Raw genomic sequence first — 23096 nt, 5'->3', positions numbered from 1 at the left:
CGCCGCCATCTCGTGGTGGTTTAGGGGTGGCGCAGCTTGGGCCGGAGGGTACCAGGCGGATGCGGTGAGTCTCCGCCTCCATCAGATCCCTGGTTTTCATCAGACGCCCCCTAGCAGAGAGGATCACAGGACTTGACAAGCAGGCAGGCCTGGTTTCAGTTCCAGTGTCTCCACTTACTAGCTGTTTGGGAAAGTTGCATAAAGACTCCATTTCCCCTACTTTCTCCATTTTAAAGTGAGAAGGTGTATAATTAATATCTACAAGGTGTGTGCACAGGCTTCTCTTGTGGCTCAGCTGGTAAAGAATCTGCCTGCAATGCAGGAGACCTGGGTTCGATCCCTGGGTTGGGAAGATCCCCTGGAGAAGGGAAAGGCTACCCACTCCAGTATTCTGGCCTGGAGAATTGCATGGACTGTATAGCCTATGGGGTCGAAAGAGTTGGACACAACTGAGCAACTTTCACTTTCACAGGTGTGTGCACCACACTCATGCAATCCCCACCCTGGATAGGCAGGACAGCCCACTCTGTCCCGGGAGGGGTCTTCTGGAGGGTCTCCGAGGTTCCCAAGTCTGGCCTCACAGAGTGTGCCTTGCACAACTCTGGGGGTGACCTCTGCATTGAAAAGCAGTGAACAATCTCTACAGACGTCCAGGGCCACCCTGGATCCTGCCCTTCCTCCTTCTGTTTCACAATGCTTTGAATTCACTTCCTGAGCCATGCCAGCAGAGTCTTCGATCAGAGGGATTAAATGACAAGCAACATACAGCCTGAGCCTAACTTTACCCAGCAGCACCCAAGACTCTCTTGGAGAGTAATGTGAGCACACGGGCACACACATGCATAATTCTGGCTCCCTCCCTCTCTCCTTGGCTTCCCTGACTTTACTGCACATAAGATTCATAGGGGCTTTTCTTTAGCTGGATGTTGAGTTTCTGGGGACATGGACTCTACTTCACTCTGTCTTCCGAATGTCAGTATACGGCTTCCCAGTAGCGCTAGTGGTAAACGTAGGAGGCATAAGAGACACAGTTTCGATATCTGGGTCAGGAAGGTCCCCTGGAGGAGGGCATGGCAACCCACTCCAGTATTCTTGCTGGAGAATACCACGGATGGAGGAGTTTGGCGGGTTACTGTCCATGGGGTCGCAGAGTCAGACACGACTAAAGCGACTTAGCGTGCACGCACACAATGTCAGCATAAGAACGGGAACTCAGCAATCTTTGCTGGTTGGATGGATGGATGAATGGGAGGAAGGAAGGTTGGAGGGAGGGGGTGAGGGATGGATGAAGAGTGGTTGGGTGGATGGGCAGAGAGGAGAACGGTGGACGGGTGGGTGAGTGGATGGGTGGACCAGGTCAGGGGCACCTCACGACACACACGTTCTTGCCCCTCTCAGTACTTGTCATGACCCCCATCATCAGTTGATTTGAGTGTCTCTCCCCCGCAAGACCATGTGCCCCTTGAGGGCAGAACCAAGCTGCCTCTCATGATCTCCTGCTCTGAGCTCAAGCCCTGGTGCATAGTATACGCTCAGGAAATACTTGTCAAAGAGGGGACTAGGGCAGTGGAAGGAAAAAGAGGGGGTGACCAAAGTTTCATTATTACAGAAAACACTAGTGACTGGACACAGTGGTGACTGAGATCACATGAACCCTGTGGGTGAAGTTTTAAAGATGGGGTTCTAAAGTCCACATCCACCACTTTACTAAGATCCAAACAGCCACGCAGTCACAGGTCTCAAGCCTGAGCACTGACTGTCTCTTCCTCAAGAAAGGTCAGTGAGAAGTCCTGAGCTGATGTCAGAACAAGTGGACACAGCTCAGGAAGAGCCAAGACGGGCTCCTGGTGTCCTTGAAACACAGCACGTGCAGATGCTGAGTGAGCTTGTGAGGTGGATGGAACCAGACAGAGCCGTCAGCACGGGCCTCTTTCAGTGCCGTAGCAATTTATTCCAATCGCTCAGAATCGTTATCCGTGGTACTGCATATTGTAATTCTATCGTGACTCTGGGATTTTCAATAAATCAAAATACATTTCCCTAATGTCCCGTGTTAATTACACTCAATAAAATTAATCCTATGAATTAAAAACATTCAATAAAATTAAATCTATGAATTAAAAACTAAGACCATGTTCTAACTCTAAGTTCATCAAGGAAAAACACTATACTCTTAGGTGTTAGGTATCAAATACAATTCCATGTACTTCAAGTAAAGTAAGAAGCATTATCTCTTAGCATGGTGCAATGAAGAAAACTCTAAACTAAAACGTAGTTTCTAGACCTATTTCCTCATGAGCTCATTTTGTAAACTTATGTAAATAACTCACCCATTCATTTTATGGTTACCCATTATGCAATGGGTAAATAATGCCTCACCCCCAGGTAACTTATTTATTTTAGTAGCTGTGAAAATGCTTGGAAAAATATAAAATAGGGATATATATATATATATAAAATATTTTCCTACTTGCTATAAATATTTTCATATTAATAGAGTGTTTTTTGAGTCACTGCTGTGTACATAGAAGCAATATCTTGGTAATAATGCAGGACTAAAGTCAAAGGGTATACGTGTCTACTAAAAATCACATTAGCAGTATTTTTTTATGACTGACCTATTTTTAAAAATAGGATTTCAAGTGTGATGTCAAATATCTTTGAGAAAGTGAAATCTTGTGTATTTAACAGAGGGGCACAAGGATGGGTGGGTGGGTGGTAGGTGATAGATGTCGATAGTGAGCAAAGCCAACACAGGGGCTTGGACCACTTGCGGTGGTAACAGGGCTGGGAGCTCTGGGTGGTGGCGGTGATTGGGTGATGGCAGAGCTGTATTGGAGCTTGGTTTGAAAATCCCTGTGTCTGGGGCTCCCGGCGTCCAGGCTCCTGCATGCTTCTCCACCAGCTCCTCTCGCCCTCCTGCTGCTGCTGCTTGTCTGGGACCCACATGGAGGACGGGCCTCCTGGGGGTAGGCATAGTCTGTGTATTCTCCATCTCTGGGGCTCATCGAAGCTTGGATGTGGACAAAACAGGCTCCCATCAAGGCTTGAGTGATGACTGGAACTTGATCACAGCTACCTGTGTAGGGAAGATCATCTGGGTCAGTCTGTGCCAGGAAAGGTAAGGTTTATGCTGGAAACCCGGGGAGGGTGAGGAGTAGAGAGTTACTGCCAGTCCTGAGGACACGACATCTGTGCTTGCTGAATGGGGCCAGGCTGGGCCCAATAAAAGGGCAGAGACTCCAGGAGGTATGGGAACCTGGGCTCCGCTGAGGCCACGCCCTCTGGTAAGCAAGCAGCTGTGACGGTGCACACACTTGAGCCAGACGGCCACACCCTGGGGACTCTGTGCCTTTGCACTATTTGTGGACCACCCACCCGGACACAGGGCTCATCGCCCCGTGGGGCTGTGCCAAGTGTCAACCTCGGGGATGTTTGTTTGATGTTTTCCAAAGAGCAGATTTTTGCAAGAACTTGAGAACTAGTCATAGGTTTCTTCCTTATATACTTTGGAAGACAGAAGTCCCAGGAGCTTAAGAAAAGACCAGGGGCCAATTTTCCCTCCATGTTTTAATTTTGAGGAGGGGCCAGCCTCCCTGGTCAACTCACCAGATTTCTTTGGAAATTCCCCAGGACAAGTATTGGCCTCCTTGTTGTCATTCTTATTTTATATCTGAAGTAAGGAACTGAAATTTCCTTGTGATTCTATGTGGGTTGGTGATGGGCCCGGGCCCAGTCCTTCCCATGGGGATGTTAGGGCTCCAGGGCCTGGAGTCACAAGGGCTCTCAGGTTGGTGGGGGCTGAGACCAGGTGAGATCAGATGAGGACATCACGTTCCCAGTGTCTCCAGGACCAGATCCTGGAGCAGGGGATAATTTCTCTGTTCACAACGAAGTCAATCAGAAAGAGACGCTACCTCATGGAGAAGTAACCCAGGCTCTGCTGTGTGACCGACCTGGGTGATTGAGCTCTCTGAGCCCACTGTCTTCATTTAAAGAATGAATCCCAGGTCTACCACACTGTAAAACTGAATTGTGCTGAAGGTCTGTTACCTCGAGAGAATGACAGGCTAAATGTGGGGATGGAAGAAGGGGACGTGGGCTAGCCACTCCAGAGCGTGTCCACGTGACAGTACCCCCAACGAGGACAGTATGGAGCAGGGTCAGTAAATGTAAGGGTCTTCATGACCATGCCTCGAGTGTTCCAAATCAGACGAGAAGGTACCTGGCCAAGGCAGCTGTTGTCTTTAGTGTTAGAGGAAAGTTGAGCTGAAGTTGGGCTTCCCAGGTGGCACTAGTGGTAAAGAACCTGCTTGCCAACGCAGAAGACATAAGAGATGTGGGTTTGATCCCTGGGTCAGGAAGATCCCCTGGGGGAGGGCATGGCAACCCACTCCAGTATTCTTGCCTGGAGAATCCCATGGACAGAGGAGCCTGGGGGCTACAGTCCATGGGGTCACAAAAGAGTCAGACATGACAGCGACTGAGCACACACACGTGTACCGGGAACAGTGGATAAAGACCAAATACATATTTCTTATTAAAAATCACACAGTGTTGCAGGCATGAGACAGCAACACCCACAAATCTACCTGTAGCCAAAACCCCCGGATACGCTGTGTGGTCGCCATCAGTGGTGAAGGCGGGACTCGCACGTCAGAGGGTCTCACTTGGCACCTACCTGTGGGGCAGCCGGGCTCCTTACTCATGGAACGCCTGGTAGCTGAAGTTGTCGGTCTGGGCTTTGAGGTCGTATTGTCCAGTCATTCTCCGGTAGTGCCGGACAAGGAGGGCAATGGCTCCAGCCACCAAGGCGCAGGCGGCCCCCACGATGAGGACCAGGTAGCCGGCTCCCAGGCCCGGCCCTGCCGCCAGAGGTGACCCTGCGTTGCACAGAAGAAGCCAGTTCTGACTCCATGTTGGAACTGTTTCTTTAACTTGCTTTTCATTGCTTTTGACTATTATTGCAATCATACACAATGGTCAGCCTCAGAGGACTCTGTCCCTCTGCATGTCTGAGAGTGCCTTTGCTCAGGTTACAGATAATCGGACCCTACCCACATGCAGAGTATATCATGCGAAATGCCAGGCTGGATGAAGCACAAGATGGAGTCAAGATTGCCAGGAGAAATATCAATAACCTCAGATATGCAGATGACACCACCCTTATGGCAGAAAGTGAAGAAGAACAAAGAGCCTCTTGATAAAAGTGAAAGAGGGGAGTGAAAAAGCTGGCTTAAAACTCAACATTCAGAAAATGAAGATCATGGCATCTGGTCCCATCACGTCATAACAAACAGATGGGGAATCAATGGAAACAGTGAGAGACTTTATTTTTGGGGGGGCTCCAAAGTCACAGGAGTTGGTGACTGCAGCCATGCAATTAAAAGACACTTGCTTCTTGGAAGAAAACCTATGACAAACCTAGACAGCATATTAGAAAGCAGAGGCGTTGCTTTGCCCACAAAGGTCTGTCTAGTCAAGGCTATGGTTTTTCTGGTAGTCATGTATGGATGTGAGAGTTGGACTATAAAGAAACCTGAGTGCCGAAGAATTGATGCTTTTGAACTGTGGTGTTGGAGAAGACTCTTGAGAATCCCTTGGACTGCAAGGAGATCAAACCAGTCAATCCTAAAGGAAATCAACCCGAATATTCATTGGAAGGACTGATGTTGAAACTGAAGCTCCAATGCTTTAGCCACCTGATCTGAAGAACTGACCCATTGGAAAAGACCCTGATGCTGGGAAAGATTGAAGGCAGATGGAGAAGGGGATGACAGAGGATGAGATGGTTGGAATGCATCACTGACTCTATGGACATGAGTTTGAGCAAGCTCCAGGAGTTGGTAATGGACAGGGAAGCCTGGCATGCTGCAGTCCATGGGGTAACAAAGAGTAGGGCACGACTGAGCAACTGAACTGACCCACCTGTGAATAGAAGTGATTAGCACACCCCTTCCAAAGGCTGGCCACTCCCGTGGAGATGTTCTGCAAGACTGCAGACCCTTTCGCTTTACTTCCCCACTGCCCCTCCCTCTCTGTTCTGCCTTTTGACTTTAGTTCCTCTTTGCTTCTTTCTCTCTGACTCTGTAAAGGAACCTGGCACCCAGACCCCTCTGACAAGATGGTTATTTTGAGGCACAAGCCTACCATCTTCTTGGTCAGTGGGCTGCCTGAATAAAGTCGCTTATCTTAACCCTTTGTCTCTCAGATGTATTGGCCTATCATGCAGCAAACGGAGCGAGCTTGGACTGGGTAACACCTACAGGGGTGAGACGGTGCGGGTGGGAGGTCCACCCACAGCAGCGGGGCCGGGTCCCGGCTGAGCCCCAGCATCGCCCCTAGATGGAGGATTCAGGTTGGAGCCCATGATGGAGCAGGCTCTCCCGTGGCAGCTGCTCAGTGTGCCAGTGAACCCGCGGGCTCCCAGAGGTGCCAGAGCAGGTGCCTCAAGCCCAGGAGAGCACAGCAGAGGGGACAGCTCCTCCTGCTCATCCTCTGGATAGTCACTGGCCAAGAAGAGGAGGCCACGTGGTAGCCACAGGCAGTGCGGGTGGGGGCAGAGAGCTCAGTGGACTTGTTGCCGGTACCCACATGCAACAAAGCACCGGGAGCCAGCCTTTCCCAGACTCGGGGGCAAGAAAGCACACGGGAGTCTGGACCCAAAACTGCTGAAAACAGGGATGCAAATAAATACTCATATATGCAGGTTCACAGCAGCAGAAAGGGGAAACAGACCCGAATCCATCAAAGGCTGAATGAACAAACAAACGTGATCCATCACCCAGAGGAATGGCATTCAGCCATAAAAGGGAGGAGGTTCTGCCACACGTTATGTGGGACACAGATGAGCCTTGAAAACATCCACTGCGCTGAGTGACAGGCATGATTGCCGAGGACCACAAGTAGTCATGTGATCCTGTTTTTAGGGAAACTGGAGTCAGAGAACCGACCTCATGGTTTCAGCGGTGGGGGTGGGGCTGGGGTTCACTCTCTGTGGGCTTGGAACTGCTTTGGGGGATGAATATGTTTTGGAACTAGAGAAAGGTAATGGTCGTACCACACTGTGAGTGTGCTAAATTGTACCCAATAGTTTATTTTAAAAGTTAACTTTATATTAGGTAAATTTTATGTCAATCTTACCACAGGAGCTTATCAGAAAGGTCTGGGTATGAAAGCCTTCCTGGGCAACAAGGGACACTTGAGACCCCGTTTTCCATTTCTGGGGTTATGGCCTGAAGTGCCTGCTGCTCTGGGCCCCCCAGTCACAGCTCAGGCATGCGCAACAAAGTGGTCAATGATGGCTTAGAAGAGGCTCCCTTCAGAGAGCCTGTATGATGGGTCAGCTGGAAACCAGGCAACCCCGTCCTCCAAAGGGAGGGCCACACTGGGATGAGGATACTGGGAATGATTGCTGGAGCACCTGCAACCTTCTAAGGAACCTGAGGCCCCAAGACTCTGGGTCACCAGCTTCCTAACAACTCATTTATAGCTGGCCCTTAAATCCAGCCTCCAGTGGATGGTACCATGGAGATTCCACCCTCCTTCTGTATCTCATGTCAGGGGCCAGCTTGTGACCATAAAGGGGGGACTGTCTCCCTTGAGGATGCTGCAGCAGAAAGCAGAAGAGCCCCCACATGGTTGGCCCCATGGAGTCTAGCCACAGCCCCAGACTGCCAGCTCCAGAGACAAGGGAACCTGTTTGGTTGCTGCCTCTCCAGCTGGGTTTCTGTTCCCTACAGTCAAGTGGTCTTAACCAGCTACTGACTCAGAGCTGCTCTGAATGGAGTCCACAGGCCAGTACTATCCACTGGTTATCAGGGTCCAGGAATGGTTACTGTTTCAGGAGAGATGCTTACAAATAGAGAGCAAGCCTGTGTTGCAACGTGACCTGCACCATCAGTGGGAATGTCTCCTTAAACATAACATCCACGTGTCAGCCCTGATGGATGAGACATTTAAAAGACATGGGTCCTCCCCCAGAAGCATGAGCACCCACGCACGGGGCGGTGGTGACATCATGGTGTGACGTACATGACCACTCCTTCTGCAAAGACTGTCACTGCCCCTGTGACGGGGACACATCTCAGTGAGGGGCAGTGATGGAGGTGTGTAAAGACCCAGGAGCTGGGAACCTAGAACCCAGGCCTTCCAGAGGCTGAGCTCAGCCACCATCCGGGGACCCCCAGGCTTCTCACTTCTGAGCCTCCTCCACAATTGCTCCAGACCCTTCCCACTGGTTCATTTCAGAAGCCTATAGGACATTAACCTCAAACTTTCTCAACTTCTTACACACACACACACACACACACAAAACTGTAGTGTCTGAGAAATTATGTTCTCTGCAAAAGTAAATGGCCATGGATGATTTCCAAAAATTAAGTGCAAAAAAGTATGATGCTGATAGATGATCTGTTGGCAGCACAGATTCAGGGATTGCCTGGGTGGATTCTTCCTTTAAAAGGCCAGCAAACAGTGTTATATGTTGAAGCACAATCCTCCAAAAATTATGTGTTGGGTCTGAACCTCCAGTGCCTCAGAATGCGACCTTATTCGGAAATATGGTCCTTGCGGATGTCATTAGTTAAGAAGTTATACTGAAGTGGGAGAGGCCCCTAATTCAATGACCAGTGTCCCCATAAGAAGACAGAGGTGCTCAGGAGAAGCCACGAGATGACAGAGGCAGAGGCTGGAGGGAGGCGGCCACAGCCAGGTCACCCAGTAGGACCGGCAGAGGCTGGGAGCCAGGCCTGGAACGGAGGCCCTTGGAGACTTTGGAAGGAGCCAGCCCCACCCATTATGTGATCTTGGATATGTGTCTCCAGATTTCAAGAGTATTTTCTGTTATTTTAACCACTCAGTTTATGGTTCTTAGTGAATGTAATTCACATATATGTTCTCTTTCATATTAGAGCCCCAGATCAACCAGCTCTTGGCAATTTAAGACAATGAAGAGGGCAGGAAAAGCACTGTCACAGGACCCGGGCCAGTGATCGCCCAAGGACCAGTGCAAACGCCAGGGCCTGGAGTCCTGCTTGGGAGACCCTGAGTGGACAGGCCTGGGCCTGGCTGGGAACCTGTGATCTTTTAAATTTCTGAAATGTTCTGGATGAGAACCAGCAGCTGAATATCATTGGCTGAAAGCCTTCCTTCCTAAGCTCTGGTCAGGACTCCTGTCTTGGTTTACACCCTGCCTCCAGAACCCAGAGATTCTTGAACAAGAAAATAGAGAGACAAAGAAGGCCGTCCAGATTAGGAAGAAACAGAATAAAAAGGGAAAATCAACTAGGATTAGGTTTAGCTGCAAGAAAGAGAAAACCCCAAAATAGCAGTACAAAGAAAATGGCAGTTTCTTTCTTTCTGGCATAAAAATGGGAGGTCAGAGCTCAAGCCTGGCCCCGCAGCTTTGCTCCAGGGTGTCCTGGGGCACCAGTTCCTTCCAGCTCCTGTCTGGATGGTCCTCATGGCCCCAGGTGGTAGCTGGCTGCAGCCACCTCCCCTGCGTGTCAGGCAGCTGGGTGCATGCCATGTATTTATAAGGAGGGCATTTGACACTCCCGTTTGCATCTTATTGGGGCTTCCCTGGTAGCTCAGATGGTAAAGCATCTGCCTGCAATGCAGGAGACCTGGGTTCAATCCCTGGGTCGGGAAGATCCCCTGGAGAAGAAAATGGTAACCCACTCCAGTATTCTTGCCTGGAGAATTCCATGGACAGAGGAGCCTGGTAGGCTACAGTCCATGGGATCGCAAAGAGTCGGACACGACTGAGTGACTTCACTTCACTTCACTTCACTTCACTTTGCAACTTATTAACCAGAGTTCACTCATGCAGCCACTCTTGCTGCGAGGTTGGCTGGGAACTATAGTTTTTCCTGGCAGCCACCTGTCCCCTAAAAACTGAGGGTGCTATTATCGTTGAAGGAGGGAAGAACAGATATTTGGGGACAGCTAGAAGTTTCTGAATCAATGCCCAGGTTTAGTTGTCTAACCCGAGTCACCTGCTCACCTTCAGACCGAATCAGGGGTCCCCAGGACATCTGGTGCATCACGGATGGCTCGCTGCTTCTCAGTGACCGAAAGTCATCACAGTTCTGTTGTTTTCATAGGAAAAAAGTGTTCACATTAGTTGAACAATGGTTATAAGAAAGGTACCCACTCTCAGGGATGGTACACTGATTTGCACACGCTCTTTCCTGCTAGAAACATCAAGTCACAATGGATGTGTTCAATCAGTGGGGAAGGATGTTGGGGAGCCCAGATCACCTGGACCAAAGGACTGTACCAGGCTGGATGCCCAGCTAGATGAGGGGAGGACTAGGCAGCAAGCGGGTCTGAGGAAGCAAGATGTAGCCTCCTGAGCTGTCTCCAGTTACTAGCTCTGGCCTCATCTCAGAGTCACCTTTGTGTTCTTCACAGCCTGCTGCAGACACTTGCTCCTTTTAATGCCTTTGCCTTACAAAAAGTTTCAGTGACATAGAATCTACTTGCTATATACCTGTGACGGAGTGCACTGTGCCCCGCCCCCAAAGATGTTACAGTCCTAACCCCAGTACCTGTGGATGTGACGCTAGGTGGAAACAAAGTCTTTGCAGAGGATCCAGGTAAGAGGAGGCCGTTAGGGTGGACCCTAACCCAGTGTGATTGTGTCCTTGGAAACAGGGGCATTTGCACACAGACACAGGCATGCACAGAGGGAAGATGTGTGAAGACATAGGGAGAAGGTGGCACCGACCAGGCAGAGAGCCAGACCTCAACAGATTCTCCCCACAGCCTCAGGAGGAATAACCTAGCCGACACCTCCATCTTGGACTTCCAGCTTCCAGAGCTGTGTGAGAAGAGATTTCTGCTATTTAAGCCTATGGTACTTTGTTACAGCAGGGCTTCCCAGGTGGTGTTAATGGTAAAGAACCCTCCTGCCAATGCAACAGATGCAAAAGATGGGGATTGGATCCCTGGATTGGGAGGATCCCCTGGAGGAGGGTATGGCAACCCACTCCAATATTCTTGCCTGGGAAATCCCATGGACAGAGGAGCCTAGCAGGCTAGAGTCCATAGAGTCACAAAGAGTTGGACACAACTGAAGCAACTTCGCACGCACGTATGCATGCACACACTTTGTTACAGCAGCCCTGGGAAGACAATACAACACCTATCCCAAAGGAAGTTGGAAAGAAGTATGTGCAGCCCCTATTAGAGAGAATTTGAGAACTGGCAGCTCCTTACCGAGGCTGTCATGGCCATTAACATCCTTAGTGCTGGAACCTCCCTGGTGGTCCAGTGACTAAGACCATTCCATGCTCCCAGTGCAGGTGCCCAGGTTTGATCCCTGGTCAGGAAACTAGATCCCACATGCCCCAACTAAGAGTTCACATGCCACAGCTAAAGATCCCGTGTGCCACAACTAAGACCCAGCACAGCCAAATAAATAAATAATAAAACACCCTTAGTGTTTCTAAGGGGCCGATGCAGGTCAGGGTCCCTCCACAGGCAAGCACTGGGAGTCTGTGCTCCCTTCCTCTTGTTGTTCCAGAAGATCTTCTGTTTGAGAAAAAGTAACAACAAAACCAAGAGTCGCTGGGCTTCTTCTCCTGTGCATTCAGACAATGCCCTGCCGCTGATCACCCTGGAAAACCACCCAACTTCAGTGAGGAGCACAGGAACAAGCGTGTCCCCCAAAGGAAAGAGAAACAGGCAGTGGCTGGCCCAAAGACCAGCAAAGCCCTCCACGCCATCCTCCGTCCGCCACAGGCGACACGTGACAGTCACTGCACCTACTTGTCTGTAGACAAAGAATAATTCTGCAACCCAGGAACGCAAAGCACATCTCAGTTTCAAAGGTCTGAGGAAATGAGAATGTAAAGTCATTCATAATCCCAGCATAAATGCTGAACGGGAAAGAATAAAAAAGATTAAACAGCGTAATGGCTAGGATTCAGTAGCGTTCCGTCAACTTGCTAAAAAGAATTCCAAATTAAAACATTTTTACACCTAAATACGTGTTTGATCACGTATTTAGGTGTAAAAATTGAAGAGAGGCACTACAGCACTATGAGAAGGAAGGTCTGATGTGACAGCCAGTGGAAGGGTATGGCCCCAGGAAGGGCTCCAGTGAACCACCCAGCGACATCGGTCTTCCACCCAAGGCTGTCCACCACCAAGACCTCATTGCACGCCTTTTAAAAGCCAATTCTGTGGGGCCCAGAACCTCCTCCATGAAGTCGGGTCCCAGAGCTGCCCAAACCCCGGGCTTCTGATCGTGGAGCCTCCCTCCTCATAGCATAGAGCGTGAGTCCAGAGGTTTAGAATAGCGTTACACCTACTATTTTGCATGTGGCTCCGGGGGATTCCATGCAGATGCGGAGTTTGCAGTGCAAATAGACTATGGAGTTGTTGATGAAGGAAAAGATTTTCAGCTTAAACCGGGCCTTGTTGGAATTGCCGTTCTCGATCACGTTCGTGTGGGTATTGGGGATGGGGCAGCTGGGAAGAGAGAAGGTGACTCATTAGTTCTAAGCTGGCCCTCCCGCCCTTGTTGCCAGATGAGTTTCCTTACATTGCACCTGAGTGCAGCTGGAGCGTGCCCACAAGTCTCCAAGTAGGCAAGGATGGCTAGGTCTCCACTTCCCAACAGGAAGGTATCCTGAGGGCACTGCCTGAACCCAGGTCTGCATCCACGTGTATCTGGGAATTCTCTTGGGAGTCCTTTTGACTGCAAGGAGATCAAACCAGTCAACCCTAAAGGAAATCAACCCTGAATATTCATTGGAAGGACTGATGCTAAAGCTGAAGTTGCAATACTTTGGCCACCTGATGTGAAGAGTGGACTCACTGGAAAAGACTTTGATGCTAGGGAAGATTGAGGGCAGGAAGAGAAGGGGATGACAGAGGATGAGATGGTTGGATGGCATCACTGACTCAATAGACATGAGTTTGAGCAAATTCCGGAAGACAGTGAAGGACAGAGGAGCCTGGTGTGCTGCAGTTCATGGGGTTGCAGAGAGTCAGACATGGCTGAGCAACAACAGCAAAATCAGACTGCACAGCAGGGGGCAGGTGCCCAGTGGCCCCCGAGCCCTCACCTGTTGTTAATAAAACCAAACATGACCGGGTCCCTGGCGTCGCTGGACGGCGTGGCCCAGCACTCGGTCAGGACCACCTTCAGGTTGCTTTTCTGCTTATAGAGCCCTACTTCGATCTTTACATCATCGCTGGCAGACACACTGTAATTCTGAGGAATCGGAGAGTCTCCAATAAATAACTGCATTTCAGTGATGAAACTTCCAGCGCCGTGGAGGTCCTCGATGATAGTGTAAACCCTGCAAGACAGAGTGTTTGCAGGGGCTGCTTCTTTGACTCACTTGTTCCCATTTCTCCCCAAAATGCAACTCCAAAGAAGGGTGGAAATAAAAAACCATCCAGTGAGAACAAGCAGAGGAAGGCTATTTTTTCCCCTAAGCTGGCTAGAGCTGGGGCCAGCCCCGGTCACTAGAGCTTGGTGGAGACCTGAAGGCAGGCAGAGGAGGGGTGAGTTTCACAGGGGAAAGGGGAGCTCAGGTGTGCCCAATGGCATCCTATGTGGCGGGCTGGGGGAGCAGACCTGACTATCTCTGGTTGGTTCAAACTGGAAAAGGGAACAAATCTAGGGAAACTGGCAGTTAGTTAAGTCCTGGCCAGTATCCGTGTGTACATTCAGTCTCTCAGAAGGGTCTTCAAGTGACTGATGCCCTAAAGAAACCCCCAGGTGAAGGTGCTGGGAGGAGTATGAGCCCCTTTGAGTAGGGGAGAGACCTCTGCGCTCACCCCCACTCGGGCGTGTAGCCGGATGAGGTCAGGAGGTCATTCTGGAAGGCGCAGAGGATGGGGCTCTCAATCTTCATGTGGTGGATGATGCCCTCTGGGGACACGTCGTTCCTCAGCATGGTCCTCACCACCGTAGTGGTCATGTTCTGAGAACAAACGGGAAGTGAGTGAGCTCCCGGGCCCCAGTCAGCCACCAACATGGCTGCCGATCACGGCTCTGGGTGCAGGGGCTGTTTAAAGTTTATCCCCTCCAAGTGTGAAAACGCTGACAACTTTTCCCCCAGTATAAATTGCAAAAGAGAACTTAACACTGGGACACCTGATTTAGCCTATTTCCTGTGCTCCTTTTCTGCATTAAGAGAGAGCCAGAGAGAAACAAGATCAGATACCCCAAACAACAGATCAGGCTGCTGCCCAAATAATCCTCAAGGACATTTCTGAAAATGAGAGTACAGAGCCCTCACCGAAGAAATTGAGTTAAAATAAATCGGTTAAAGTCCGTGACTCAGAAAACTGCATTGTAATTTTGCAGAGAATAACACAGAACCAAAGATCCAGAGGGCAACCTAAAGAAAATGAATGTGATCTGGAAGAGGACTGGGGGATGTGAGGTGATAATGCAGTTCACGCCTGAGGACACGAGTCCCCAGGGAACATTGTGATGCCTGTTAGTATTAACGAGGTTAAGCCCATAAACAGAAGTGCAGAGCAAATCGGTTTCATGCTAGAGAAATGACCCCAAGGTCAGCTGGTATAAAGGACTGGCTGCTCAGAATGTGAATGTTTAGCAGAAAAAAAAAAGAGATTTTCAGACAGTTGTGTACCAACCAGTACAAGGAGATGGGCTTGCCAATATCAAAGAGAGTTCTGAAATTTTTCCAGAGTCAAAAGCAGAGATGAAAACCCTGAGATGGGCAGTTTCATCATTTGATTCAGTGGAGAGCACTGTTGGAGGAGATAAGAATTCCTGTGAAATTCCAAAGTCTTTTGTTTGACAAAATGCCTGAAGTTGTAATTATCTGTTGAGTTGCTTTACTTGCCAGTGGCTTGGAGGTTGACGGTCATGGTAGTGGCCTCCCCAAGATCAATACCCCTTATTGACACCTTCACAAGTATCACTAGAAGCTCAGAGCCCAGGACCAACCGAGAACAGCCTGGGTGACCTGTGGTTGTAACGCTTCCTGTGCACCATGGCCAGCAGTGGGCCTTGTTCTGCTTCTGTTAAAGTCACCAACCTTAACAGTTTAGAACTAGACAAGAGAAATTTTGTGTGAAGAGGAAACAAGAGGCATGGCTGAAAATTATGCCTATGAAGAAATTGGAATTAGAGTTGGTGGAAATACACAGCCAAGTAAAGTAAATGTTATTGGACTGCCTGAAGGACGATAGAGCAAAGCAGAGTATGAGCCATATGACAAATGGCCTAATCCTGATAAGGTTGCCCGTAGAGCATTTGCTGAAAATAGAGATTCTGAGATTACCAATACTAATGTGACCTGTGCCTCTAACTGACAAGAAACCCAATGGACAACTAAGCCTTGACTTGAGTGGATCTGAAAACAAAACTTCATCTGCAGGACAAAGCTTAGAGGAGTAGGAAGGGAATTGTCTGCTCTCTGATGATCAGAAAGTTCCTGAACAGAAGGACATTTTGAATTATCTTTCCTTCTACAGCTACTACATCTACTCCTTATTTGCTGTTTTATAATAAATTATAGAATGAGTATGTTTTACTTGTGTGCATATTAAACAGACCGGACAAACTGGTAAAGTTGGTTACATCAAAGAATCTTCAGCTCTTTAACATCACACTCAAAGCTGAAAGCATTTCCTCTAAGATCAGGAGCAAAACAAGAATGCTCACTGTCACCACTTTTATTCAACATAGTATTGAAGTCCTAGTCACAGCAATTAGACAAGGAAGAAATAGAAGGAATCCAAATTAGAAAGAAAGAAGTAAAACTGTCACTCTTTGCAGATGACATGATGCTATACATAGAAAATCCTAAAGTGAAAGTCACTCATGCCTGACTCTTTGTGACCCCATGGACTATGTGGTCCATGGAATTACCCAGGCCAGAATACTGGAATGGGTAGCCTTTCCCTTCTCCAGGGGATCTTCCCAATCCAGGGATCAAACCCAGGTCTCCCACATTGTGGGCAGATTCTTTACCAGCTGAGCCACAAAGGAAGTTCAAGAATACTGGAGTGGGTAGAATAGCACTTCTCCTGGAGATCTTCCCAACCCAGGAATTGAACCAGGGTTGCCTGCATTGCAGGCGGATTCTTTACCAACTGAGCTATCAGGGAAGCCCCAAAATCCTAAAGACATCACCAAAAAAAAAAAAAAAAAAACCTCATCAATGAAATCAGTAAAGTTGCAGAAACATAATTAATATATAGAAATCTGCTGCATTTCTGTACACTAACAGGAGCTATTAAACTAATAAGCTACCAGAAAGAGAAAACAATCTCATTTACAATTACATCAGGAAATAAAAGTAAAAACCTAGGAATAAATTTAAATAGGGAGGTAAAATACTTGTACTCAGAAAACTGTAAGACACTGATAAAAGCAACTGGAGCCAACACAAACAGATGGACAGATATACTGTGTGCATGGATCAGAAGAATTAATATTGTTAAAATGACCATTCTACCAGGGCAATCTACAGATTCAAGGCAATCCTTATCCAAATAACCAAGGGCCTTTTTCACAGAACTAGAACAAAAAATTCTAAAATTTGTATGGAAACATAAAGACCCCAAGCAACCAAAACAATCTTTAGAGAGAAGAACAAAACTGGAAGTATCATACTTCCTGACTTTAGACTATACTACAAAGCTACAGTAATTAAAACAGCATGGTAGTGGCACCTAAACCGACACAGATCTATGGAACAGAGTGGAGAGCCCAGGAGTTGACCCACACTTACTTGGGAAATTAATCTATGAGAATATACAATGAGGATAAGCCAACTTTTCAAAAAAATGGTTTTGGGAAAACTAGACATGCCAAAGAATCAAACTGGTTTACTCTCATGCCATGCAAAAAATAATAATAATAATAATAATAATAAGTTCAAAATGGATACAGACTTAAATGTTAAACCTGAAACCATAAAACTTGTGGAAGAAAACATAGGCAGTATGCTCTGTGAAATCAGTCTTATTAGTATTTTTTGATATGTCTTCTCAGGAAATGGAAACAAAAGCAACAGTAAACAAATGGGACTACATAAACTAAAAACTTACATAATGAATGACATTATCAACAAAACAAGGCAACCTACTGAATGGGAGAAGATATTTGCAAACGTTATATGGTGGCTCAGTTGGCAAAGAATCCACCCGCAATGCAGGAGACTCAGGTTCAATTCCTGTGTCAGGAAGATCCCCTGGAGAAGGAAATGGCAACCCATTCCAGTATTCTTGCCTGGAAAATCCCATGGACAGAGGAATCTGGTGGCCTGCAGTCCATGGGATTGCAAGAATCAGACACAACTTAGCAACTAACCCACCACATATCTGATAGGGTTAATATCTAAGACATACAAAGAACTCATACAACTCAACATCAAGAAAAACAAACCCAATTTAAAAATGGACACAGGATCTGAAAAACCCTAAAAGATGATGCTATCAAAATGTTACACTCAATATGTCAGCAAATCTGGAAGACCCAGTAGTGGCCAGAGGACTGGACAATGTCAGTCCTCATCCCAATTCCCAAGAAGGGTAGTACTAAAGAATGCGCTGAGCATTAGACAATTGCATTCATCTCCCATGCTAGTAAAGTCATGCCTAAGAACTTGCATGCTAATCTTTAGCATTATGTGAATCAAGTACTTTGAGTGAGTGAGTGAAGTCGCTCAGTCGTGTCCGACTCTTTGCAAACCCATGGACTGTAGCCTACCAGGCTCCTCGGTCCATGGAATTCTCCAGGCAAGAATACTGAAGTGGGTTGCCATTTCCTTCTCCAGGGGATCTTCCCAACTCAGGGATCGAACCCAAGTCTCCTGCATTGTAGGCAGACACTTTACCATCTGAGCTACCAGGGAAGTACTTTAAGATGTACAAAATGAGTTTTTTAAAAGGCAGAGGAACAAGAGATTGAATAGCCAACTTTCGCTGGATCATAGAGAAAGCAAGGGAATCCCAGAAAAACATCTACCTCTGTTTCATCAACTACACTAAAGCCTTCGACTTTGTGGATCATAACAAACTGTGGGAAGCTCTTAAAGAGATGGATATACCATACCTAATCTTAGCTGTCTCCTGAGAAACCTGTATATGGGTCAAAAAACAACAGTTAGAGCCCTGTATGGAACAACTGACTGGTTCAGGATTGAGAAAGGAGTACCACAGGGCTGTCTGTTGTCACCCTGTTTATTTAATCTATATGCTGAGCACATCATGAGAAATGCTGGGCTGGACGAGTTATAAGCTGGAATCAAGATAGATGGGAGAAACATCAACAACCTCAGATATGCAGATGATACCACTTAAATGGCAGAAAGCAAAGAGGAACTAAAGAACCTCTTGATGAAGGTGAAGGAGGAGAGTGAAAAAGCTGGCCTAAAACTAAATATTAAAAAAACTAAGATCATGGCATCCAGCCCATCACTTCATGGCAAATAGAAGGGGAAAAGGTGGAAGCAGTGACAGATTTCCTCTTCTTGGGCTCTAAAATGACTGCACATGGTGACTGCAGCCATGAAATCAGATGACTGCTTCCTAGCAGGAAAGCTATGACAAGCCTAGACAGTGTGTTGAAAAGCAGAGACATTACTCTGCCGACAAAGGTCCATGTGGTCAAGGCTATGGTCTCCCCAGTAGTCACGTACAGTTGTGAGAGCTAGACTGTAAAGAAGGCAGCGTGCCAATAAATTGATGCCTTCAAACTGTGGGGCTGGAAAATACTCCTATGAGTCCCTTGGACAGCAAGGAGATCCAACCAGTCAACCTTAAAGGAAATCAATCCTGCATACTCATTAGAAAGACTGATGCTGAAGCTGAAGCTCCAGTATTTTGATCACCTGATTCGAACAGCCAACTAGTTAGAAAAGTCCCTGATGCTGGGGAAGATTGAGGGCAAGAGGAGAAGAGGGCATCAGAGGATGAGATGGCTGGATGGCATCACTGAGGCAATGGGCATGAACTTGGGCAAACTCTGGGAGATGGTGAGGGACAGGGAGGCAGAGGGACAGGGATAGCAGAGAGTCAGTCATGACAGGACAACTGAACAACAATATACATAATGGAATACTACTGAGCCATAAAAACAGAATGGAATTTCGCCATTTGCAACAACATGGATGGACCTAGAGGGTGTCATGCTAAAGGAAATAAGTCAGAAAAAGGCAAATACTATATGTTATCCCTTGTGTGTGGAATCTAAAATACAAAACAAATGAACAAACATAACAAAATAGAAATAGTTATAGATACAGAGAACAAAGAGTGGTTGCCAGGAGGAAGGGAGGAGAAATAGGTGAAGGAGAGTAAGAGATTCAAACTTCCAGCTATAAAATGAATGGTCCATGGTATGAAATGTACAGTGTGGGGAATACAGTCAATAGCTAGTTAATATCTTTGTATGGTGACATAGCAGAACTAGACTTACATGGTGGTCATTTTGAAATGCATAGAAATATTGAATTACTATGTTGCAACAGATACTAACAGTGTTATAGATCAATTATACTTCAAAAAGAAACAAACATAGAAAAAGAGATTAGATGTGTGGTTACCAGAGGCAGGAGTGAGAGCAAGGGAATTGGATGAGGGTGATCGAAAGGCACACACTTGCAGTTATAAGATGAATAAGTACTAGAGAGGTAAGATGTATCATACCTCATAGGTATCACAACATAATACATATAATTAGCCCTGCTTCACTTTATACATGGAAGTTGTTAGAGAGTAAATCCTCAGAGCTCTTATCCCAAGGAAAAATAACTTTTTCTATTTTTTAAGTTTTGTATCTATATGAGATGATGGATGTTCACTACACTTATTGTGATACGTATTTCATGATGAATGTAGGCCTGTGTGTGTGTGTGTGTGTGTGTGTGTGTGTGCTCAGTCCTATCTGACTCTTTGAGACCCCATGGACTGTAGCCCATCTGGCTCCTCTGTCCATGGGATTTCCCAGGCAATAATACTGGAGTGGGTTCCCATTTCCTCCTCCGGGGGATCTTCCTGACCCAGGGATTAAACCTGGGTCTCCCGTGTTGCAGGTGGATTCCTTACCTTCTAAGCCACCAGGGTAGTCCCTAATCATTTTGGTATGTATATACCTTAAACGTCTACAGTGCTGTATGTCCGTTATCTCTCAATAAAATTGGAAGAAAACATTTTTTAAAGCATCTTTAGCTCTTGGATAGTATTGGTCTCTCTAGCTTATTATACAAACACTGAAATTAGAGTGAAAGTCATCATAATTTTTAGAGTTCATTTTCCTTGGTAGAGACTCCAGATGCATTAGCATCTAGGAAGAAAGTCACATGGGTTCTTAAGTGAACGATTCAAAATGAAAACATTTAAACATCTTTGAATTTACACCTATCTCCTATGATTGCTTTTTAAAATAAAGTGCTTGTGTTCATATCTCCAGGCTTCCCAAGCGGAGCTGTGGTAAAGAATCCTCCTGCCAATGCAGGAGACACAGGAGATGTGGGTTCAATCCCTGGGTCAGGAAGATCCCCTGGAAAAGGAAATGGCAACCCACTCCAGTATTCTAGCCTGGCCAGTTCCATGGACAGAGGAGACTGGTGGGCTACAGCCCATTGGGTCACAAAGAGTCAGACACAACTGATCTATGAAGCATGTTCATCTTTCCACGTTTTTGAATGATCTGCATGATGTTTATAAGTTCCGTGTTTTTTCAGTTCATTAACAGAATCTCATTGAGCACATTTGGTTTTACAAAGCCATGAAGTCACATCTTGGATGAGCTTTATTAAAGACAACGAATCTAGAATACGTGCCCTCACAGCAGTGGACGTCATGTGCCTTGACTCACTTTGAAAACTGCCTCAGAAAACCTGGGCAGTCTCCTTCCATCATCGTACGAATATTACACAAATTATGAAGATGATTCTATACTCCAGGAAATCTTTGGGGCATGGGCTCATTTCTATCTCTTCCAGTGCTGTGCTGTGCTCTGCTCGGTCACTTAGTCATGTCCGACTCTTTGAGACGCCATGGATTGTAGCCTGCCAGTCTCCTCTGTCCAGGGGATTTTCCAGACAAGAACACTGGAATGGGTTGCCATTTCCTCCTCCAGAGGATCTTCCCGACCCAGGGATCAAATCCATGTGTTTCGTCTCCTGCATTGGCAAGCGGCTTCTTTACCACTGAGACACCAGGGAAGCCCTATCTCTTCCTAGCCAGATCTAAATCATCTGTATAGAGTGAATAAACTCAGAAGTGAGACCCTGAATTTCACTTTTATTAAAAACTGGGAAGTCAATAAAATTTAACCAAAAATAAAAGGAGGCAGAACCCACTAACAGCATATACTCTGTTGTATTTGTATAAGGAAGCCTTCGGGAGAATCTTAGTTTTTGACAAATTTCAAAACACATAAGAGTTCCTGTGGCTTCCAGGGCTTGGATATGACTCATGAGACATGAATTTCCTTTTGCTCTGAATGGGCTCCGAGTCTTACTGAATTTAATTGCTCAACCAGGTGTTTGTCCAGCTCAGAAAGACAAGCAAGCAGGACAGCTGACATCTACAGCCTTCTCCTTGTCTCTGGGCCCCTGTCTGCCCTCCAGTCCTGTGGACGGCGACGACTCCCCCACGGGGCAGCCCAGGGCTCCTCCCGCCTGAGCACCACAGGCAGGAGTGTCTTATTGCTCCTATCTTTCCCTGGTTCTACAAGACCCGCACCAAAGTGGCCCCAAGAACCACGGCAGCAGCTTCGCCTCCCCTCTCTGTGCACCCACCTGCATTTGAGAGTCTTAGGGATCTTTAAGAAAGAGAACCATAACCCTGGTTGTTTCCGGTTGTACTGGTTAGAGGGTCGGAGCAGGGCTGAGGAAGGCTGTGCTCACCAGAAGCATCCTAACTGGTCCTTTAACCCAAGGGCCCTGTCTGTGGGTCTGAGGACCCCCCCAAGGGGCAGCCAGGCCCACAGGTCCCCACTGACCTCCAGCTGCCTGGCCTGCCCTTGGCCCAGGATCTGGCATTGAGGTGGGCTGGCACTCTGAGCTGTGTTTGCACCACGTCTCCAACCTGCCCTCCCCCAGCCCATCCTACTCAGGCCCTGGGTCATGTCCGGGCCTCCTGCTTAGCACAACACTGATTCTGACCCTTTCAGCCTGAGATGTCACCTCCCTGTGCCCTAGACTTGGGGTCATCAGCAAGCTCAGGCCAGCCTGTGCCCAGGCTCCCCCGCCCCACAAGGGAGCTCACCCAGGGCTCCAGCCAGAGCCTCTGAGGGTCCCACCCTGTGCCACTGAGACCCTTGGAGCAGCAGAGTCACAGAGGCTACAGGGTTCTCGGAGGCCAGGCAACCTTGACATTGACCTACCCCTTAGACCTTGGTGAGCTTCCAGGTCCTATTGATTAAACATGGATAATAATACCCAGGGGCTTCCCTGGTAGCTCAGAGGGTAAAGCGTCTGCCTGCAATGCAGGAGACCTGGGTTTGATCCCTGGGTCAGAAAGATCCCCTGGAGAAGGAAATGGCAATGCACTCCAGTACTCTTGCCTGGAAAATTACATGGACAGAGGAGACTGGTGGGCTACAGTCCATGGGATCACAAAGAGTTGGACATGACTGAACAACTTCACTTTCTTTCTTTCTAATAATACCCAGCCTGGCGCTGATGAGGGAGCTAAATACCCAGCCAGCAGGTCCCAGTACCCTCCCCACCCCTGTTCTAGGAAATGAAGCCAAAGACCCTCAGGGCCCTCCCCACCCAGCAGTGCAGTTAACCCAGCAGTTTCCCTGATAAGGACTATCCTCCCCCAGGGCCATGGCCTACCCCCTGGGAGACCCTCCCTAGCCTACCTCCAAAAGGGAACCCTTCCCCTTGGTGCGGCCCTCCCACCCAGAGCCCAGCCTGTCCCACTGGCCAGAGCCACTTAGATACCCTCTATCATGTAAACTCCTGGCCTCCCTCATCGGCCACCACCACTTGTCCCCGGCCACAGGCATGGTCCCTTCCAGATGTCCCTTGGGACCATTTCAGCCTCCTTTCACAGGCTCCCTGCAGAGGCCTCTCCCCACCCCAGGGCACGAGCCGGGTGCTGGGCTGAGTGCTGGCCTGGCCCCACCTGGC

General features: G+C 47.8%; 1 protein-coding gene across 1 annotated transcript in view; it reads right to left on the bottom strand.

Moving 5' to 3' along the window:
* Positions 1-1926: 1926 nt before the first annotated feature.
* Positions 1927-23096, bottom strand: part of UMODL1 (uromodulin like 1) — a 79841-nt gene continuing 58671 nt past the window's right edge. Inside the window, exons 17-22 of the mRNA XM_044947356.2 lie at positions 13801-13946; positions 13080-13316; positions 12321-12480; positions 10007-10091; positions 4682-4883; positions 1927-3079 (exon numbers count right to left, since the gene is read on the bottom strand). Coding sequence (XP_044803291.2) covers positions 4702-4883; positions 10007-10091; positions 12321-12480; positions 13080-13316; positions 13801-13946 — 810 coding nt within the window. The 3' untranslated portion in view covers positions 1927-3079; positions 4682-4701. The remainder of the gene's footprint in view (positions 3080-4681; positions 4884-10006; positions 10092-12320; positions 12481-13079; positions 13317-13800; positions 13947-23096) is intronic.

The sequence above is a fragment of the Bubalus bubalis genome, chromosome 1 (assembly GCF_019923935.1).
Source record: "Bubalus bubalis isolate 160015118507 breed Murrah chromosome 1, NDDB_SH_1, whole genome shotgun sequence".
In the NCBI taxonomy this organism is placed as follows: Eukaryota; Metazoa; Chordata; class Mammalia; order Artiodactyla; family Bovidae; genus Bubalus; species Bubalus bubalis.
The sequence above is the reverse complement of the archived record's forward strand: the minus strand, read 5'-3'. Positions and strand labels throughout refer to the sequence as shown.